At 38.8% G+C, this 19,777-nt stretch overlaps 1 protein-coding gene across 1 annotated transcript in view; it reads right to left on the reverse strand.

Moving 5' to 3' along the window:
• Window positions 1-17,199, reverse strand: part of LOC125899180 (obg-like ATPase 1) — a 54,983-nt gene extending 37,784 nt beyond the window's left edge. Inside the window, exons 1-4 of the mRNA XM_049593254.1 lie at window positions 17,043-17,199; window positions 16,841-16,932; window positions 11,906-12,049; window positions 9,953-10,080 (exon numbers count right to left, since the gene is read on the reverse strand). Of these exons, the coding sequence (XP_049449211.1) occupies window positions 9,953-10,080; window positions 11,906-12,049; window positions 16,841-16,932; window positions 17,043-17,057 (379 nt within the window). The 5' untranslated portion in view covers window positions 17,058-17,199. The remainder of the gene's footprint in view (window positions 1-9,952; window positions 10,081-11,905; window positions 12,050-16,840; window positions 16,933-17,042) is intronic.
• Between the last annotated feature and the right edge of the window lie 2,578 nt (window positions 17,200-19,777).

Consider the following 19,777-nt stretch of genomic DNA (forward strand, 5'->3'; position numbering starts at 1 on the left):
ATTACCCAGTAAGATCATCATTTAACCTTAGAAAAATAAGACCTTACAAAGCTTAGTCAGCTTCAACCTCTACAATTTGTCTGGTCAAGCAGCAAAATGCTTGTTGAACACAAAGGCAAACTGAGAGTCAACAGTTTTCCAATTTTCTTTATCTCTGTATCAATTTTTGTTTTCTTAAGGCTCAGTCTTTAAGTTCAGAAACTTATAAAAACTTAGCTCTGGGTTCCCTGTTGGTAGTACATGCCACAACACAACAGCTTCTAAGCATTTTTCTGTTGTTTGCTAGCAGACAGAAGTGACAAGGAGGAACCTTTACGCAATACAAAGGAGAGTAATGAACTATTTTCCCCTCGGGTGTGGCGGGGGACTTAATTGTGCCCTGTCCCTGTGAAATGTGCTACGCTAGACTCTTCTCACTGTTCAGTATACACTGAAGTATGCATTTGTTTGTATTCTATATTTTCTTATTGTCAACAAATCTCATGAAAGACTAAAATAACAATGAATCAGTCCTTCTGATAATTATTGCCTTTGTACCAAAAGACACTAAGACATAAAACAGAATGTCCCTGTGTCATAGATCTCCATTGTTGTCCAAAATATTATTAAAAACAGATCCCTGAGCTACATTGTTGCACTGAGTCAAATCATGGCCACTGTTGTTTATTGTGAGTCAATCCCACATAGACCATCCCGGAGCCAAAAATATTCACCCATGTACCAAGTGTCTAATAATCTGCTGCTGAAAATAGTCCCCAACAAATGCAAGATTTTCCTGTTTGAGAAACATATGCTAAAAACTACAGTGCCCAAGCCTTTAAGCAAGTTACTCAAACTTTTTTTTACTTAAAATGAAACTATAATTGCATAATTTTTAAAGATTTACAGTCTGAACGTATTCAGTAATAAAATATTAAGATGACTAAAGCTTTGTTGTTTTATTCTTTTTTGGAACAACATGGGTTTTTCTGAGCTTTTACACAGTGAATAAACACATCAACCAATCATGTTGCGCAAACTTTGAGGATTATAAAACATCAATACGGAGCCTCAACACAAGCAGCAATCGCGGGGGCTGAAAAATGAAGTCAAAACAGAAGTGCCAAAAACTGCAGTTCTTTGAATGGCCACTTGAGGCTGGCTCCAAGAGCGAGTCAATCCCCATAGATGCCCATGCTAAAATGCCCATGTTAAAATGCCTAACTGTGCAGAATAAATAAACATGTTTACAGCCTGGTCCAAAAACTGTTTTGGTTTCTACTGCTTATTCCCCCCTTCAAGACAACTGTATAGAAAGTTACATAATCAAGGGCTGGGGCGGCTCTGAGCGACAGGCTGTCTGCCTATGGAGCCAAGACGGCAAAATTTATCACTCCTTTTAGCCTTGACAAAGACAGCGCATACCAGACATCCTCTTTCCATGTGTACCTTTCACAATAAAAGCCCTAGACACATACTGCACACTGTGTAACTGTTTACCAGAGGGAGCTCAAATTCACTCAAAAGCATTTCGCTTACAGTAGTTAAAGCTAAACATCAACTGACCTCAGACAGACAGCCAGACACCGCTCTGGGTCAAGTAGGTAGTTGATGCATATTTGCATGAAAACCTTTTATTGAACAAATGTCGCAACTGTCGAAAATTTGCATCACTGCTGCTGTGTAATGTTTTAATGTGAAATATTTGCAGGCGAGTATAGCTGAGGCAATTTCTGGAATTTTTCACAAATTTGCAATTGCCAGAAGAAAAGGATTTAATGTGAAATATTTAATATTTAATTATTTTCTGGACATATAACATCAAGCTACAAGAGATTAAAGATATAATAGTAATTTTAAATGTGTAAAAATTATGGGTACATGTTATCACTAGTTGTTTTATGTTTTCTGGCTTTGCTCTGTATTTAGCACCATTAGCTGTAGGATACTTTCATACAATCTCTCTGTAAAAAACTTTCAGCAACATAAAAAAGACATTTCTAATAGTAACCATTGGGTGTATAAATTAATACATCAGTGCAACAACTTATTCAGTGGCTGAACTGCTGAGAGATTCACTCACTGCCTGATCTGTTTAGATAGTCACACACATGGAAGTCACTGGGCTGGTGAGGTGTTTTGGATGTTTGTCAAGTTTGGGAATTTGTGAGTTGGTGAGTGATAAGGCAGAATTCCTGGAGACCAGCCATTACTGGCGTCAGTGAGGAGGCAGGTTGGCCATAAATCATCTCTGTCTGAATAGTCAATCCAGTTTGTTCACTACGCCTGGAGCTAAACAATCAGTTTGATTTGTTCACTATAAGCGATTAGTGTAGTGTGGGCTAACGTCTGAATGATGCAATACCTAAACATAAATACAATGTCCTACCAGTGTAGCCAACAAATTTAATCACTCACTCTGAATCATCAGATTTGGACATTTATCAGGTAGTGATGATTCATGTGGAAGTTGCGGAGGATATTAGAGCTCTTTAAATAGTGACGCTTTTTAGAGGTGAGTGAATAGGAGAGGCCTAAATGTTGTCAGTTTGTTGGTGACTGACTTCGACTTGATCATAATAACACCGCCAACAAAAACTCAAAAAAAATAAAATAAATAAATATATAAAATAAAATCAACAACAACAAAACAGTTAGCACCTAGCAACACTTTCAAAGTGTTTGACAAATTTGATACACAAACTACCACAGTGCAAAATCAAAGTAAATAAAGTTGTTAACATTTTCAGACACAGTTAACAATCATTACTTACGTTTGTCAACTTAATGTCTTCAAACATATTTCCATAAATCTGTCAACAGTCTGTCAACCATAGCATAGAATTTTATGATGGTGTTTTCCAGGTATCCAAGACAGCAAACAAACTAAAGAACTTAAGTATAGCTTATTGGCTATTGGTCTGTTAGCTGCTGTGCATGCTGCTGTTACCACAGTTGCTGTATGCACATGTCTAGGTTTACATTTACACTGAGATTCGTGACTATTAAAAGTATTCCCTGTTTGTATTAGTGATCTATGAAGATTTGATACTTCTGTCATATTTTACCCTTAAAGGAAGTCATTAGTTTGAGTACTCACATAAAAAACATAACAAAAAACAAAGGTACTTGTTTATGGCACTGTATTAAGCAGAACACTACCAACAATAGGATACCAACATGTCTGGCATTGTGTTAGTATTCTGTACTTGACCAATGGTGGCAATCAAGGCACAACATAAGGCAAATAATTTAAATGTTTAGAGCTGCAACTGACAGTTACTTTCACTGTCAGTTGATCTGCAAAGTTTCCCTTCAGTTAATTAATTAACTGTCTGGTTAAGAAAACATCAGAACATTGAGAAAAATGTTCATTACAATTTCCTAGAGCTCAAGGTGACATCTTCAAATGTCTTGTTTTTACTGACAAACTCTAAAACTAAAAGATAAATAGTTTACCACACTGTGACTAGGAGAGAAAAGCAAATCATTAAATTTGAGAAGCTGAAACCATCAAATGTTTGGCTTTTGCCTGAAAAATGCCTGAAAGTTATAATCTCAAAGATTTTTTTTTTTTGTTTTCTTTGGCGACACCCATGACGATAGGCAGCAACTGCAGTTGTGTTTTTTAGAAAGCATGTAAAGATGGACAACGCGTCTCCACTTCCTCCCACTGCACAAAAATGAAGCCAAAATATCCTGCATATGGCCGCTGCCATCTTTCGCTGGTAACGTAATTTGGAGCCAGAGACTGCGCAGCACTGATGTGAGGAATATCAAGTTCTTGCCCACACACTTATACCACAGCCAGCCACCAGGGAGCCATTGAGACATTTTGGCTTCACTTCTGGGGAGCTGTCATGTTGTGGTGATAAATAGTGACTTAACAGACATTTAATTATGTGAAAATCTTCAAGATTATTACTTTGCTTAATGAATTAGTTGCTTATTAATTGTTGCTTTTGACTATTTAATTAATAGGCCAAATGTTTCAGCTTAAGGATAGAGCAATGTAGCATCTCTACTGCTCTGTGGCTAAGATCTCATATAAATGATCAGGTTTACTTCCCTTAAAACTTCTACCATTATTTTATAAAATGGGCAAACTTTCTTGTGTCTGCTGCAGGCAGTAGACAAGGGGAGGGAAGAAGTTAACCAGGAGTTCAGGTGCTGAAAGCATGAATATCACAGCAAGAGAAGAGTCTACGCCAAAAATAACAGCCACTTTCCACTCGGCTGCCTACAACCACAGCCAGTCCCTAAAGATTAAATGTGCTATACCGCAGTATCTTAAGGCGAGATTCTTACTGAGTGTCGTGCAACCGTAAATAAGTCTTCATTAGAAGTGAACCAGAGCATTCCTGCAGTGATGAGGGGGACACTGTGTGAGCATTCAAACATCTAATTGCTGGAAACCAAACATCTGGGAATAAGGCCAGGTGAGCTGGCAGAGTTGCTAACGGGGAACAGAAGAGCAGATGAAGTAGAACATGTCTGTATCTTGTCTCAGACAGCGAGGATTCAGCCATGTTCCAGTCACTGCAGAAGCACTGGGAACACTTAGCCTGCAAACCATTTTGTTATGAGACCAGGGAACACCAGCCATTCAACAGAATCAGTTTTCAGGATGTCATCATGCGCCTTAATAGTTGTTGGAAGGTATTGTTGAAAGCAAATCCACTGTTTACACAGGCTTTTCAAAGTCATTAGAGGTTGAAAAATATTCATATCATGCATACTATGGGGGAATTTTGAGACACCAAGAGGAAAATCCAGTCAGACTACTCCCTGGAAAAAGTTGAATATTTTCACAAGACGAATATACACTACGTGGTAACCTGTTTCACCTTAATGTCTTCGTAGCCTGTTTCAAAATCGCAAATTTCACAGCTTCTATACAAAGTAATGCAAACCTATAAAGGGAATAAATGACCACAATAACATGATGGACATAACAGAAAATCAAGCCTGATCTCTAAAGTTTAAAGGAACACTTCAACCACCAAATGATCATTTGTATATCAGTACCTCAACCCCGGTTACATTGAATTCATGAAAAAAGAATCAAAAAACATAGAAAATTCTTAATGAATTACAGTCATACTTCATCAAAACATCTGCTTACAAACTCTCACACAGATTGTCTGGTACAATCCAAGTCCCATTTACCGGTGGTATACTAATGGTAAGTTCCATTTGCATTGGGAAGCCAAAATTTCTGTGTACCAAGTTGTAAATTTCAACTGGAATGACCCCTGAAGTCAGATTTCCAACTTGGAAAGTTGGAGGAACCTCACCAACCCTGACCTCAAAATCCAATATGGCTGCTCCACACATTTACGGTAGTCAAAGCTGTAGTAATGTACAGTTTATTAGCACTTCTGTCTCATTTGTGTCCATTAAAACAGTCATACATATAGTCCTGTCCAATTTTTATCTGTGGACATGTTGCTTCTGTGTTTGTATACAGAGAATACAGCATAATGCCTTGTTATCAACTAGTATTGCTAACATGGCTTGAACTGGTATTGCTAAGAATATCTTGGTTTTCCGACTTGCCTTACTTGAATGTGATCAGCTTGGGAGTAACATCATTCCCAGCTTCGAGCTCTGACTTCTGAGGTAAATGGATGCACCTTGAGTACTTTCTAAACAAACGGCCCTTTTTGACAGGACGGTACTAAAAGTGACAATACTAAAAGTGAAACTTATCTATGCTCTCCTTAAAGCCAGACTCCATTGACACCAACAGTAATTTTACCTCGCTGAACATGGGAGCTGCTGGTCTGCCTCTGCCTCAATTGGTGGTTTGTGTGTGTTAACACTAAAGTCACACAATAACTAAAACAAACCACCAATCGAGGCAGAGGCAGACCAGCAGCTCCCATGTGCAGTGAGGTAAACTTAATGTTTTTGTCAATGGAGTCTGGCACTGAAGAGAGCAGAGATAAGTTTCACTTTCTGTTCAGTTCCCTGTCAGAAGGGGCTGTCTGTTTGGGAAACACTGAGCATACGACTGGATAAATGAGACTTGGATTATACTGCAAGAGCTGTGTGACAGTTTATAAATGAACATTTTGATGTAGTTTTGTTGTTGTTAAACGCAGACCCCTATGACTTCAGTTCATCAAGAATTTCTCCATTTTTGAAACTTCCCAAGAGGCACATGAACCAAACAAAGTTTTCTTCAGAAACTTAACATAACACAGGATGAACAATTCATAAACAATGATAATTCTGGGTTAGTTTTGCCTTAACATGACCTCCAGACTTAGTTTCATCAGGCTCTGGACAGTTGCTTGTGTCCTCAGTTTGTACTAACAATAACTGTTTCTTGTTACTAATGCTGAGCGTCCAAAGTATCTTTATAAAGCCTTCTGCTAATTCCCAGACAAAAAAACCCAAACAAAACAAAACATACCACTCCAGACATGAAAAAGTGTGATCCCCCACAACCATATAATCACGCCATATAAAAGCAGCGGCCTCAACATTGCAGTCAGCCTCACACCAGATAGATATAATTACTAAACAAAACCAGCTATGTCTAATGGTTAACTTGTGAAACATACCACATTGTTTCCAAGGACTTCATGAGAGTGGAAACAATGGCATGCCAAAGCGGACAGATGTAAACACACACACACACACACACACACACACACACACACACACACACACACACACACACACAGAAGAAGCTTTCGATCTTCCTATTTATGACTCTCATGGATGTTTGTCTTCTTTGTGTGAGCAGAAACAATAGGGTTGGTTTTGAGAGAGGATCTGGCCTATACATTTGGCACATATCAAAGGAACTGTGGGTGTTTTTAACCATCACATAATGATTCTAAACATACATATGACACACATAAGTGACAATAATGTATATATCCAATGATGTAAATTAGCATCACTAAATGTGAGCAAACCACAAGAAGATGAACACATTAATTCTGGACATTCTGATACCACTGACTGTAATGTTTAAAAAAATGAGCAACTTTTAAAGAACAATATTTCATGTTTTTATTACTCTCAAGTCTCATAAAAAGACCAAAACCAACAAAACCTTGAGTCTTTTAATTGCTTATGTGTGATATAGCTTATTCCCCTGTGACATATCTCTATTGTTGCCCAAAACTATAAAAAACATGAGTTAGCTATACACCATGGATATATTATGAGAACTTGATAAAGCATTGGAGGCACAGCCCATTTTATTCCTGTGAATGTTGCTCAATGGCACATGAAGCCAAAAAAGTTTGACTTCCTGGGTATAAAATAACCTGGATCCTCCATCTATGATCTATGGGCTCATAGAATAAACACACCAGAGACTTCCACCAGATGAGTGGCTAACTTGTGGTTTAGCCCTCCATTAACACGAATGGGGAAGAACATTATTTAATCGTACAGCTCTTCTAGGTTTTTGAAATGTTATCGAACTGAATAGCTTAATATCTGCGGGGGTTGTAACCAGTGGTGTAGTGGTAGTTGATGAGGTGGGTGTACTACTGAGTAGATGTGTAGGTTATCAAAGGAGTAGGAAGTGGGTATACTCTCTTATATATTCCAATGGCTTTTTGGCTAATAGGTGGATATACTATAAATGTCCAGAAAAAGAGGTGGATATACTCTATACCTGCATATACCCTCCACTACACCACTGATTGTGACTGATGTATCTGCTAATTTACATGCATCTTATTCACAATGTATGTGTATTGGAAAAAGTCATTTTAGGCCCCGTGGCATCACATGATGGACCTGGAAGTTGTAATTCCCATTTTTGGCCACTATGATAACTGGGCTTTAAAGCTTAGCGTTGTTCCGGGGGCCTTGGCTTGTGTTACACTGGCTAAGAAGTTCCTTTATAACCATGAACGTGGTGTCATGAGTAAATCCCACATCACTTTCCTACCATCCCAGTCACCAGAAGACAATGTTGGCATTGCTCTGTAAACCACAGATATGTTCTATCTACATGTTTCATATGTATCATATCAATGTTTCTAAAGTGATGTAACATGAGCTGACTTTGTCATTAGGAGGTGGCTGGATGGTGGACAGCACAACCCAAGTGAGACACCTGCCAAGCTGCAGACCCTGCAGATCACTGTTCGAGACCAACAAACAACAAAATGGCCTGTATTTGTGCATCATTGCTGCGTTTCTGGCAGCTTATCAGCTCAAGACATAGGTTTCTGTTGCATATCACTGTTTTTTTCAGTGGGGATAGTGCCAAGAAAAGCAGCTGTCTCTTAAAGAGAGACATATTCCTGACAGTTTCCTGTCAGGAATATGGCATGAATATGACTGTTATATACTGAAACATCACTGCTTTTCCTGCCCAGACTGTGCCCCCAAAACCAGGCATTTTAAGCCCAAACATGATCTTTTTCAAACCTAAACCAAGTGGTTATGGAAACCTAACTAAATGTTAACCATGGCATTGTTGAGATGTACAGTATTAGCATACCTTCTACAAAATAACATGCAAATGTAACATATCTATGGTATGCGGAAACGTAGAATGCCATTTTTTTCCTGGTGATTGGGTTGGTGCTGCGGGTGCAAATACTCAATAGTGAAGCGTACACCTAAAATAGTCCTTAACAAATACACTATTTACTCCTGTTTGTGTAAAGTTTGTTAAAACTTCTGTGCCCAGCTCTTTTGGGAAGTTACAAATCCCTGTTGTTTATTCTCAAAAAAACATCAATTATAAATTTGTGACCTGTTTAAAAGAGCCACAAACAGGCTGAGGAAATCTGAAAGTATTGAGAGACAGGCGAACACATTGTTGGTTTTGATCTTTTCAAGGGTTTTGTTGACAATTAGAAAGATATAGAATAACACCAGCCTCATCCTTTAACTTAAATTGTACCAAAAATCATTAAAAACTGAAATGACAACGGACCCGTTTATCTCCCCTCACATGTCTTGTCCACTCTGTAAATCATTACTCAGTCTTACAGTGGGTGGTGTTCCAGTTCCACTTCTCACAAACTACAGAGTCAAAGGCTATTTGAAAACTGTGTTGGAACAAATGTAATACACTTGTCAGAGACACAAGTTAGGGACAATATAGCAAAATGGCCTCAATCTTAACCCTTTATATCCGGACGTTCTGCGCCTGCCACCACCAACTCTCTAATCAGAGCTCCTTTCACACAGTGGGGGAAGTCAATAACAGCACACAATCAGTAACCAAATTCAGCTATTTTTAAAAGAGCCTCTGCATTCATTTCAATTGCTGTAATTTGAATTATTCTAGCGTGTAACACTTTAATTGTGTTAGACATAGACCATGTCAGAGACACGGAGGAAGTTGAGGGAGACCTGGAAAGTGATTTGAAGCCAGACTGGGAATAATTTGCTGAGAGAATCACTTCTGTACATAGAAGGCAGTGTTTTGAATCACTCCAAATATACATGATTTCTATTATCCTTATAATTGTCAACAGTATTCTAAATGAATGCAGGGTGCAAAAAAGAAACCTCCATCTTCACATTATGTCTATTAATAACTTACTTACCTCCACTGTGCCCAAAATTAATCAAAAGTGGCATTAGGAATCATATTACAATATTATGTGAGGCTCCTTCTGATTTGTCTTGTTATGTTTCCAGACCTCAGAATATGCTACTGATTGTGTGAAGCCTAAACTAGACGCAGATCCTTTCCCTTCTGGGATTCTCATTCAAGGAGCCTCCCTGTAGGAATGTGAGGTTTGATCTGACTTCATTAACACTGACTGTTATGTTGATGCTGGCACGCACCACATAAGATGCTCTACTAGGAAACTATAGCACAGCTAAGGCCTTTGCTTTCAGAAAGATGGTACTGGGCCTATTTTGTGTGACCAAATGTTGCCAATGCAGCTGCTTCAGCTAAAGTATAAGATACTGTGATTTGTTGATGATATAAAATCATATCTAGGAGAGCAACCCTCGACCTGTGACTCACGTGTCATGTGGAAGATGCCATCACAGGCGCTGATATGGGACAGGAAGGCATTTCCCAGGCCTTGGCCAGCATGAGCACCTTTCACCAGGCCAGCAATGTCGACAACATTAAGGAATGCTGGGATTTTGCTGCAAACCAGGAAGTAAAAGGAAAAAAGTCAGGCATTTAAGACTTTCTTAAAAATATAATTTCAACAAAAACAAAAACAGTTGTGCTGCAGTCCAATTCAACAGCCCTGTAAAAAGTTTAATGTTTGTGAAACTTTTAATTTTAATTTTGCCAGTTTAAGCTGTGATTCATTTGAGATCGTAGTTTGTGATGTTGTTGCATTGGATTGCATCAGACTGCAAGGTGTTTTGAAGAGATTTCTGTAAAAGAGGTGAACAGAAAACTAGACATTCTTTCTGATATATTTAGTCAACACAAAAAAACTGAAGAGGTTTGACCACAAAGTGGACACGTAAAAGTTAATGCTAGTATTATTCTACATTATGAGACATAAATAGCTGCAGCCACACAATGCATCCCTACGAACCGCACCCACTAATAAAACAGGACAAACCCACCAACACAATGGTTTTTTTTAACCCCTGCTGCAACATGAGGTTGTAGCAATTAATTATGAGGCCAAACATTGCAGTACCTCCACTTAATTAATTTAGTTTAATCATGATACATGAAGACGTTATTCACCTTATATGTAACAAGATGTAACCCCTACCCTTAACAGCCTTTCTTTTAACCTAACACTTCATTGCTTTCTTCATTGTTTCCGCTTCCTGGCCAAGGTGCGAGGGGACTGACGTGTGGATATAGTGGGTGAGTCATGTAGGTGGTGGGTGTGTCCTGAAGCTGCTCCAGCTCCAGCTACACCTACTTGTAGACTTTTATTATTGTAAATCCCACAAAAGAAAACAAAGATATACGTCTGTCAATACTTCAATACAAATCATGGGAATTTTTAAAAAATATGTTAAAACAATATATAATGAGAATTATGTAGAATATCACCAGCCTTATCCTGAGAGAGGTCAGGCTGTACTCATGCACTGTTCATACATTTCCCTACGAAAAAGTAATGCATCAAAATTTGTGCATAACCCTTGTAATTTGGAAGGCTGTGATCAGGTGACCAATGCACTGACAGGAGTAAAGAACAAAGTGGGAAGCAGTCTGGATAAGAAGCTGGCTGGGGCGGTGGATGGGTCACAAAACACAGGACTTTCCCCTGGGACTTTCCCCAGGAAGCCAGTGTTTGGAACTGGAATTTGAGTGAGTCATCTCAGGTACGTTGTCTCCATGTTTCTTTTCCTAAACCTAACCACAGTAACTTCACTTGCCTAAACCTAACCTCCATAACTGAGTAACTCTGTGTTAAATATATAAAGTCAAACATGGGGCACTAACTTGTAGGATATCATATGAACTGCTGTATGAGTATACATTGGATAGGTAGGTGGGTAAACAGGTAGGAACTGTAGAGCTGGTTTTATGGTGACTGGTGTATTTATTTATTAATAGCAGTGGAATCTATTCTGCATGTATTTAAGTTAAAGTATAGAGCGCAGAGATTCATACTGCTCGTAGCAGGAGTTTATTTCTTGTGACTAAAATTCATGCACTTAAATGCTCTGTGCTATTCAACATACCAATTCTTGTCAGTCAAAAAGGGATATCTCGCTAGTGCTTTGTCAGTATAGCCCAGCAAATCTGAATTCAGCCTGCTTTAACAGCTTCTATAAATGTGTATGATAACCAGGTGTTGGAGGTTCAGACACTTCAGCGTTCTCCTTAACAGAAAACCTTACAGTAGAACAGCAATCATACATCATACAGAACTGGCAGCTACACGTCAACAACATTGTTATATGTTTTCTCATATCTATTGCGAGAAGACCGTCAGTGACTACAGATCTGAAGTGTGAATAATAGTTGAACGATGAGACCCCATACCTGGGAGGTTTGTGGAATTGGCAGAGGAAATCATAGCGTTCATCTGGAATGGGCACTCTGCTTTCATTTGGGTCAATGGTGCAGAAGGGGAAATTTTCAGCTGCAGCCTGACTCTTTGTCAACACGTTGAAAAAGGTTGACTTCCTGAAAATAAAAACAGCGGTGAGGTCAATCCATCTAAAAGTGCTGGTGTGCAGAACCTGATGGTTCGATAGTATGATCCTGAAACACTTCAGCAAATTATGCAAGATCGTCTGTTTTTTTATATTCGGCACAGGAAGGAAAAGGTTATTCTAATGGACTGACTATTTGAGCGCTTCAACCAAAAATACTCCATGAAATACTCTGCCTGATTACAAGATCAAATAATCCCATAATAGATCAATTGTACATGGAATCAAGGGGCAAATTACATTCCTGATAGATCTCAGCTGTTGAACGGGATCAGCCAAATGCCGCCCCATGTTGTGATCACGGAGAGATTTATTTTGTATGGCACAAGCAGCTCAAGTGTACTTCAGAATCTACAGACAATGGCAAGTGTCTAAGAGTAATAATGACATGGCAGTTAACTATAATCCAGGACTTTCCATTTTTATCCCCTCACTTGGTGCTTCACATTGAAATGATTGTTTGCAAAGTCCTATAGGCATGAAATTGCTCAAGATTGCTAAAGTGCATGCATTAATTCCTTATATAAAGCTAAATTGTTTCTCTAACATACTTGAAGGCTTTCCTAGGGTCACCTTGGGGGAAAAAAGAAAGATGGTCCACAGGGACGAATATCAACGAATATCGTCAGGTGTTCTTGATGATATAAATAATTACACAGCAAATTACTAAAATGCAAATAAGAGTTTACTGTGGTCACTGGGGAAAGTGATGCACATTTGCAGCCAGACTTTAGTGTTTTTTTATAGGGAGGTGAGACATACACATAACTCAGGCAAAAATATTAATCTATAACCTGGACTGGATTTACTATGAAGATCATGAATGTCACAGACAACAACATGTAATGTAGAATACAGTGAATACATGAGGATTGAGGCAACACCAGCTGCTAATAAAGACTGAGAAGCAGATGAAATCTCCAAAAAGAGCTTGTGAGTGGCTCTTGAGTTAATATAATTTTGTCAATTCACAATTACAATTTATTAATTTTAAAAATCCAGGTGATCAATGTCTTCTCAAAAGTTACAAACATACTTTAAATGATTATTAAGTGGGAAAAAATGGGACACTTAATTATTTACCATCTTTTTCCCACTACAGTTCTTTAACTGCAGTTATAAATGGTAGTCAATAATAATTAATTGTGGCCTGAAATCAAAATTTGTCCATCTACCAAAGAGAAAGGGGCTAAGGGAAGGTTTTTTTCCTTTAGAAAATGCAGATTAAGAGCAAAATACAAAGTTAAGATGCTGGAGAACTGTGCAGTCCATGCACACACAATTTAAATTTGTGATTTTGCAAACCATTCCCAGATCACACACACATTTCCCTGCATATATTTATTTCTTCATAGGGGTCACAGTGCATGCTTGGCCACCTACAGCAAACAACAAAACGTATTAGCGTCACAATTTCCATATATCTGTGTTTCTATGTCCCTAATAAATTACATGACCCATGCTATGGTTGATGTTTGTATTAACAGTTAATACGAGAAGATTCTAGATTCTTTGTTTTTCAGGTTGAATGCCTCGTTAATCTCAATCAAGTTGGTTATCCTCATGCAAGCTGCCTAATTCAGTGTCATGATGACATTGTTAGGTAGTTTCACAATCTATCCGCTCTGAAGAACATAAAACGTACTGGCCTCTATTGTTTAAATATATAAAACCTTTATTTAACTAGGAAGTTGCACTGAGATTAAAACCTCTTTAAGAGGTGAGATGTAATGTAGGCAGACTAAAGGGTTTGTCCATTACACAACACAGTCTGAGCTGACACAATAGGCAAAAGGAAGGTACCCAAAAAAATAACTTCATGTCTAGGTGACCTGGAGGAGATTTAAGAATGACTCAACATGAATAAGTTGGGCCATATACTGTGCGTACTTTACAGTGCGTCCCAGTAAGGGGTTAAATGGACACGACGAAACTTTTTTGTGCCTTTGAGCAAAAGGGAACATGTGCCGGTCTTGGTGTAGAAATAGCTGCGAGATTGGCTGAATCACACTCTCAAGTTTCCTGTGTGTGTGTGTGAAGAATGGTCAGTTACGCCCAACTAACAGCAGGCTGGCATCTGAACGTGGTTCATTCATGATGAAACCATGGGAGGGTTGACAAGTTGTACTTTGACACAAATGTGGTATGGCAGGCCACAACCTCAATGAGTTCTACTTCTTATACCGGGAAGAAATTGTGGTTTTTGCTGGGGTAAGAAATGAAAACACTGGACTCTGGGGAGTTGGCTCTTTGTGCAATAGGCTCAGAAATCTGACAAAATAGCTAAGACACACGACGTGAAGAGGCACAACCCTCTGAGTGTTTACTCTCTGTTAAGTATCTGAATATATAATGAAACAAGTCCTTACTACACTATTCAGCACAGTAACTGGACAACATCTCAACACCTTGGGCCTTTCTGTCCCTTCAAAACCTGCCGTTTTCATCTCTTTCAAAACTTCCCAGTTTACTCAAAAACAACAGTTCTGCCGAAAATAACTCGAAAAAATGTCTTAAGGAGCTCCTAACAGATGAGGACCTGTCAGCTGAGCAGAAGATAACCTATCACTGTGGCCTTTTCCTGCAGCTCAGAGGAAAGTCATGTTGGGTCTGCCCTGTGATTAAGCTCTGTCACTGATGTTGCTCAGGGTCTCGGTAGATGCTGACAAGGTGGATTTGTCTGACCAGGTCTGACATGCAGACAGTGTGTCAGCCTACTAACACGAACTGTGGCAATGTCGTGCAGATTCTTGTCAAGTTGTCGACCTTAGCGATATAAATCACCTGCAGACTGAGTTACTCTTTGACTCCCTTGCTCATATTTCAGAGAATTGAAATATTCCTCAACTACCGCACGTTTTTACCTTCTATAACCAACAAGACTTTGAAAACAGTGACACCTCAATTAGCTGCATCTTTGCCTTCAGTTGTTTTTCTTTAAAGTATTGTCTCTTTAAGTTGACTGTGCTCATTGTGAACTTTATTTACATGTACACCTAACACACACCCTAACCGCTCACATCATATATACACCCTCCTTCCCCTCATTATGTAATAACATAATTTGATGTAGAAGACAGAGTCGAGATCCGGGACTCCGTTTTACATCCTGCAACTTATTCACATCGGTTTTTCAGCTTGTATCCTAGCCTTCATTGTGCTTTAGAGTTTTAGGCTAGCTACAAAAGGTTACCTTATAAGTGGGAGACACCAAATCATATCTTGCACAAGAAATATTCTCGTAGTTGTAGTAAATAAATAAATAAATAATTTAAAAAGGAGATGAGATCAATGAAAAAGGAAACAGAACATTACAAGGGAGTGTTTTTATGATGCTGCACATGCTGGACTTCTGTTCAGTGTGTGTTTTTACTGAAAATTATAATTAGATTAATCCTAAAATGTAGAAGAAAAGTTGCTCGACTTGTATACGTGTAAGACTGGGAGCTGATTCATTTAACTATAGACAAACAGCCATGTCGATTCCTAAATACGGTGCTATTTCATGCTGGTGTGTAATAGTGTCGGACAGATACAGTGCAAATAAGACAGCTGACAGGTGTGTACGTATTTTCATGTGGCAGCCTTTATGTCCAAGATTAATTTAATTCCCTAGAGACAAATGAATAAACTTGAAACTTGAGACCAAAGCAAGTTTCATACAGTTTCCAGCATGTAATGTGCTGTCAGTGTCGATATTAGAGACGTACGATCTGTTGCATCTACAGGAGAGACTGGCCTGCCTGGTGGCTCAGTGGTGCTGTGATTCCTCTGATTTTCTCCCACACTTCAAAGACATGCAGGTTAGGTGAACTAAAAACTCAAAATTACCAGATGTATGAATGTGATAGTGACTGTGCTTGACTGTCTACAGTAGGTGTCTTCCCTGTGACTGACTGGAGAGCTGTGTAAGATGTGTCCTGACCTTTGACCGGGGCACAAGATAAATAAGAGGATATTTAAAACCAATGGGCAGCAGGGTCTGTTAATGCATTTCATTCATTTAACGTTCTTCTCTACATTCATAGTAGCATAATAGGATCATTCTTGTTTGCTCTCATACAGTTTTATACTAAAGTAGATGCATCATGACACATTCTTATCAAGATTTCACACAGAATTTGGCTAGTTTCTCGAACTGAAATCAAACTGCTGTGATAATAAAACCAACATTCATAAATTCAATACAGAACACACACTTAAATGAGTTAACTATTTTATCAAAACTATGATTTTTGACAGACTACAGCTCTTTGGAGTCATAGGTTCACCCTTGATCGTGACACTTATCTGCTATCACTCTAAAAACAGTAATGTTGGAAGCACTGTGTGAAAGATTGAGCACTTTCATTTAGTCAGAGAGAAAGTTAAGACACAGGGAAGGAAAGACAAAGATCCTGTGGGATTTGGTCCTTGGCTAGCAGGGAACACGTGGCTCCAGACACTCGGGAACACTGAAATTTTTTCCACGGACAGTTTAAGTAGCTTGATTTTTTTTTTGGGGGGGGGGTCCCATCTAAAATTGTGTTACATTGTGCTACATGTCATTTTGCGTGGAAGCTTCTTTAAGAGAAACTTGAACAGCCCAAAGTCTGTAGTGTATTCTACTGTACTCGGCTGTCACCCTGCCTTCCATGCATTTATATTTTTGGTATCATGGGAGGAAGACTTAGCTCAGATGTGGACAGAGCACATGCTGGTGCATGCAGTGTGAATGGAGAGAAGGCGATACCGTCTATGTAAATAAAAACCCTTTACTTACCCAACATTGGGCAGGCCAACAATTCCTATTTTCAATGAAGTGCCAAACCTTCCAATCAGTGGTGGCGGCTTTGGTGCATCACCTCCCTTTCCCTAATAAAGACAATGTGGAAATGTCTGCAGTCAGAACAAGCCAAATACCATTACATAATCAACAAAGCACGCTCATTTTTTTCAGTGGAGCCATTCCTCGTAACCTGCACCTTCTTTGGAGCCATTTCCCACAGTTAATTTCCTCGCTGACTTCCACAACAGCTCACCAACTCAGAGAAAACACCACATTCATTGACAGAAAATGTGCTAAGCTAAGTCCTGAAAATGTAACCAGCCGACTGCACTTCAACTGGCTCGCTCCCCCGCGCTCGAAATAGAACATGCAGCCTCTGGAAATGAAAGTTGACACTGTAAGCTGGCAAGCTGACCTATGCTTCCAAATTTAGCTGTCAATAGTATCGATGCAGGTTGATGAGCTGCTGTGACATCAATCTTACACAGAACTGTTGGGTGAAATGTGTGTATTGAAAGCGTGGTTAATCTTTATCAGAAGGCTTGACTGTGTTGTCAACAGCTGCCTGCTTTCCATTAACATTCGAATCATCCGTCTTGACAGTCGTCTAACTGAAGACATCCACGAGTTGCGTCTCTATACTGACGGGTCCGAGCAATTTTGCCACTTCCCCTTCTTTTATAGCTTACCGACTTCCTACAGCAATAAATCCTTTTGTCAAGCAGTATATTTTGCAGTGCACTTTAATGTATATCATTTCTATTTCCTTGCTGTTGTCTCTGTTTACCTGCCACTGAAATAAACAATGACCTGGCAACCTCAAAGTGCAAGAATAAACTCATGGGACGCAGCAGATGATACACACACATTATCATTTAAAGCCACAAATAAAATAAAAATTGTTGTTTTTACCATCATTTTTGCATTTTACAAGAGAACAGACAACCAAAAGATATCCGTAAGAAAAGGAAGACATCCTAAGTAAAAGCATCTTGACAAAATCTTCATACTTGTGCCCACTTTTTCTGTTCAATGAGCTTCCTCTCATGATACAAGAGCAGTCGTCAGACAACACTGTGCAGCTCCATCACCACAGAAATAAAGTAAAACATCCTTGCACTCATAGTTTCCTCCAGCCCCCCTTTGAGAGGAACAGGTGTAGCCACATGAGCACACGAAATTACAACAATTAGTTAAATGTCCTCAAATAAACTTCCCTCGGCAGAAATACAAATTAAAGCACACAGGGGCACAACCAAAAACCATCGCCCAATCCAGCAGCCTGTCTGGTTTAACATGCAGAAAATGAGGCTCTAATAATCTGGATTTGAGGCAAGTGAGGCTGGCTTTGTAGAAAGAATTCAAATGAATAGGTCTGAATTAATCATTTATCTTTTGTTGATGGATGCACCCCCACTTAGACTCATCACAATAGATGCAGAGCGTTTTGTTCGACCAAATAAATCATTCCCATTGTTTAAGGTACATTGATCAATCTAATGGCTTGTAATAGGCTCCTAATTGCCACAGAGAAGTGCTCACGAATGGAGTCCAGAATTACAGATTCAACTCAAAATTCTCACTTGAATGACAAGGCCAGGTCATGTTCTTCCCTTTTGTCCCAAGTAAACACCGTCTGAAAAATCACTATTATTTTATTATTCTCGGTTAATGTGACCAACAGTTTCTTAGCATATAACTTAAAGATACAGCATATAGAAAGAAAATATTGGTGCATAATTCCTGTGCAGTGTTCCTTTGTTAGGATGATTATTGCAATCTGAACACCACACTGCTCCTTATTAGGATATAATATAACACAAATAATCATGTGTACAAGAATATTATTGAAACAAAGGAGCAAATATTAATATAATCAATGGTGACTTAAACAAGTGTCATTGTGGTTTTTTTTTTAATCTAAAAAAAATTGTTAACTTAATTAAGGGTAAAAATATTGTCCTATTTTTTTAATATTAAAGCATAATGAAAAGAAATGCCCTTACATCCTGCGTTCATCCCCATTTCACGCTCGACTTAATATGATTTCTTTCGCAACTTAGTTTATGTAGAATAGACATTTAATACTGTTAACAGCACTCTGCCAAATTGTGATGATTGCAAAAAAAAAAAAATAAATCATTTTCTTGGCAGCGCTCAGTATTTGATGAGACTGATTTTTATTCACCCATCCAAAGGTGGTGGTTTTAAAGAAGAAGAAAAAAAATGAGTATTTGAACAAATTGCGCCTGTGTTGACTGGCAGCATTCACACTCTATAATGGAGCATTATTTGCCCGTTTTGAATACTGTAATGCACATCTTTCGGTCAAGCCTTTCTCTGGAAAATTGCTTTAACTTTTAAAGGGATGATGGTTCACGTCAGAGCAGGTCAATTTTACATTATGCCATTATCCCCGGGCGTTTTAACAAGCTATGGGATATGCGGGCTTATTGAATTGTGATATTAAAAGGAAAAAAATACATACATGAGAGTCGCGAGTTGGAGAAAACTGTCGAAACATGCTCTTAATTGTCCACAATTTAATAAATGAGTGATTAGAGTGGCATTAGGTTTTATTTCCCGGCTACATCACAGGCACGGTGCCTCCTGTTAAAGCAGCTTTAATGGAGATGACTGGCGGCCTTACAGCAGGCATCCTCTGGAAGCTGAAACTTTTTTCCGCTAATAAAATACTTTAAAAAACACATCTCCGCGCGCTGATAAAGCAAGCTGTCATTTTTAATTAACCTCTCACCTGCACTCCCCCTAACAAGTAAGCAAGGAGGGGGCGCGTAGCACACGCACGAGCGCAGACGCGCGTAAAATTTTGGCTGGAAGTAAACAAAGTGTAGGTTAGTTGATGCATTGCGAGTCATTATGTGTTTTTGCCGTCATGCATTCAAGTGGTTTTATTCAGCCAGCTCATAA

This window comes from Epinephelus fuscoguttatus, linkage group LG13 (assembly GCF_011397635.1).
Source record: "Epinephelus fuscoguttatus linkage group LG13, E.fuscoguttatus.final_Chr_v1".
NCBI classification, from domain to species: domain Eukaryota; kingdom Metazoa; phylum Chordata; class Actinopteri; order Perciformes; family Serranidae; genus Epinephelus; species Epinephelus fuscoguttatus.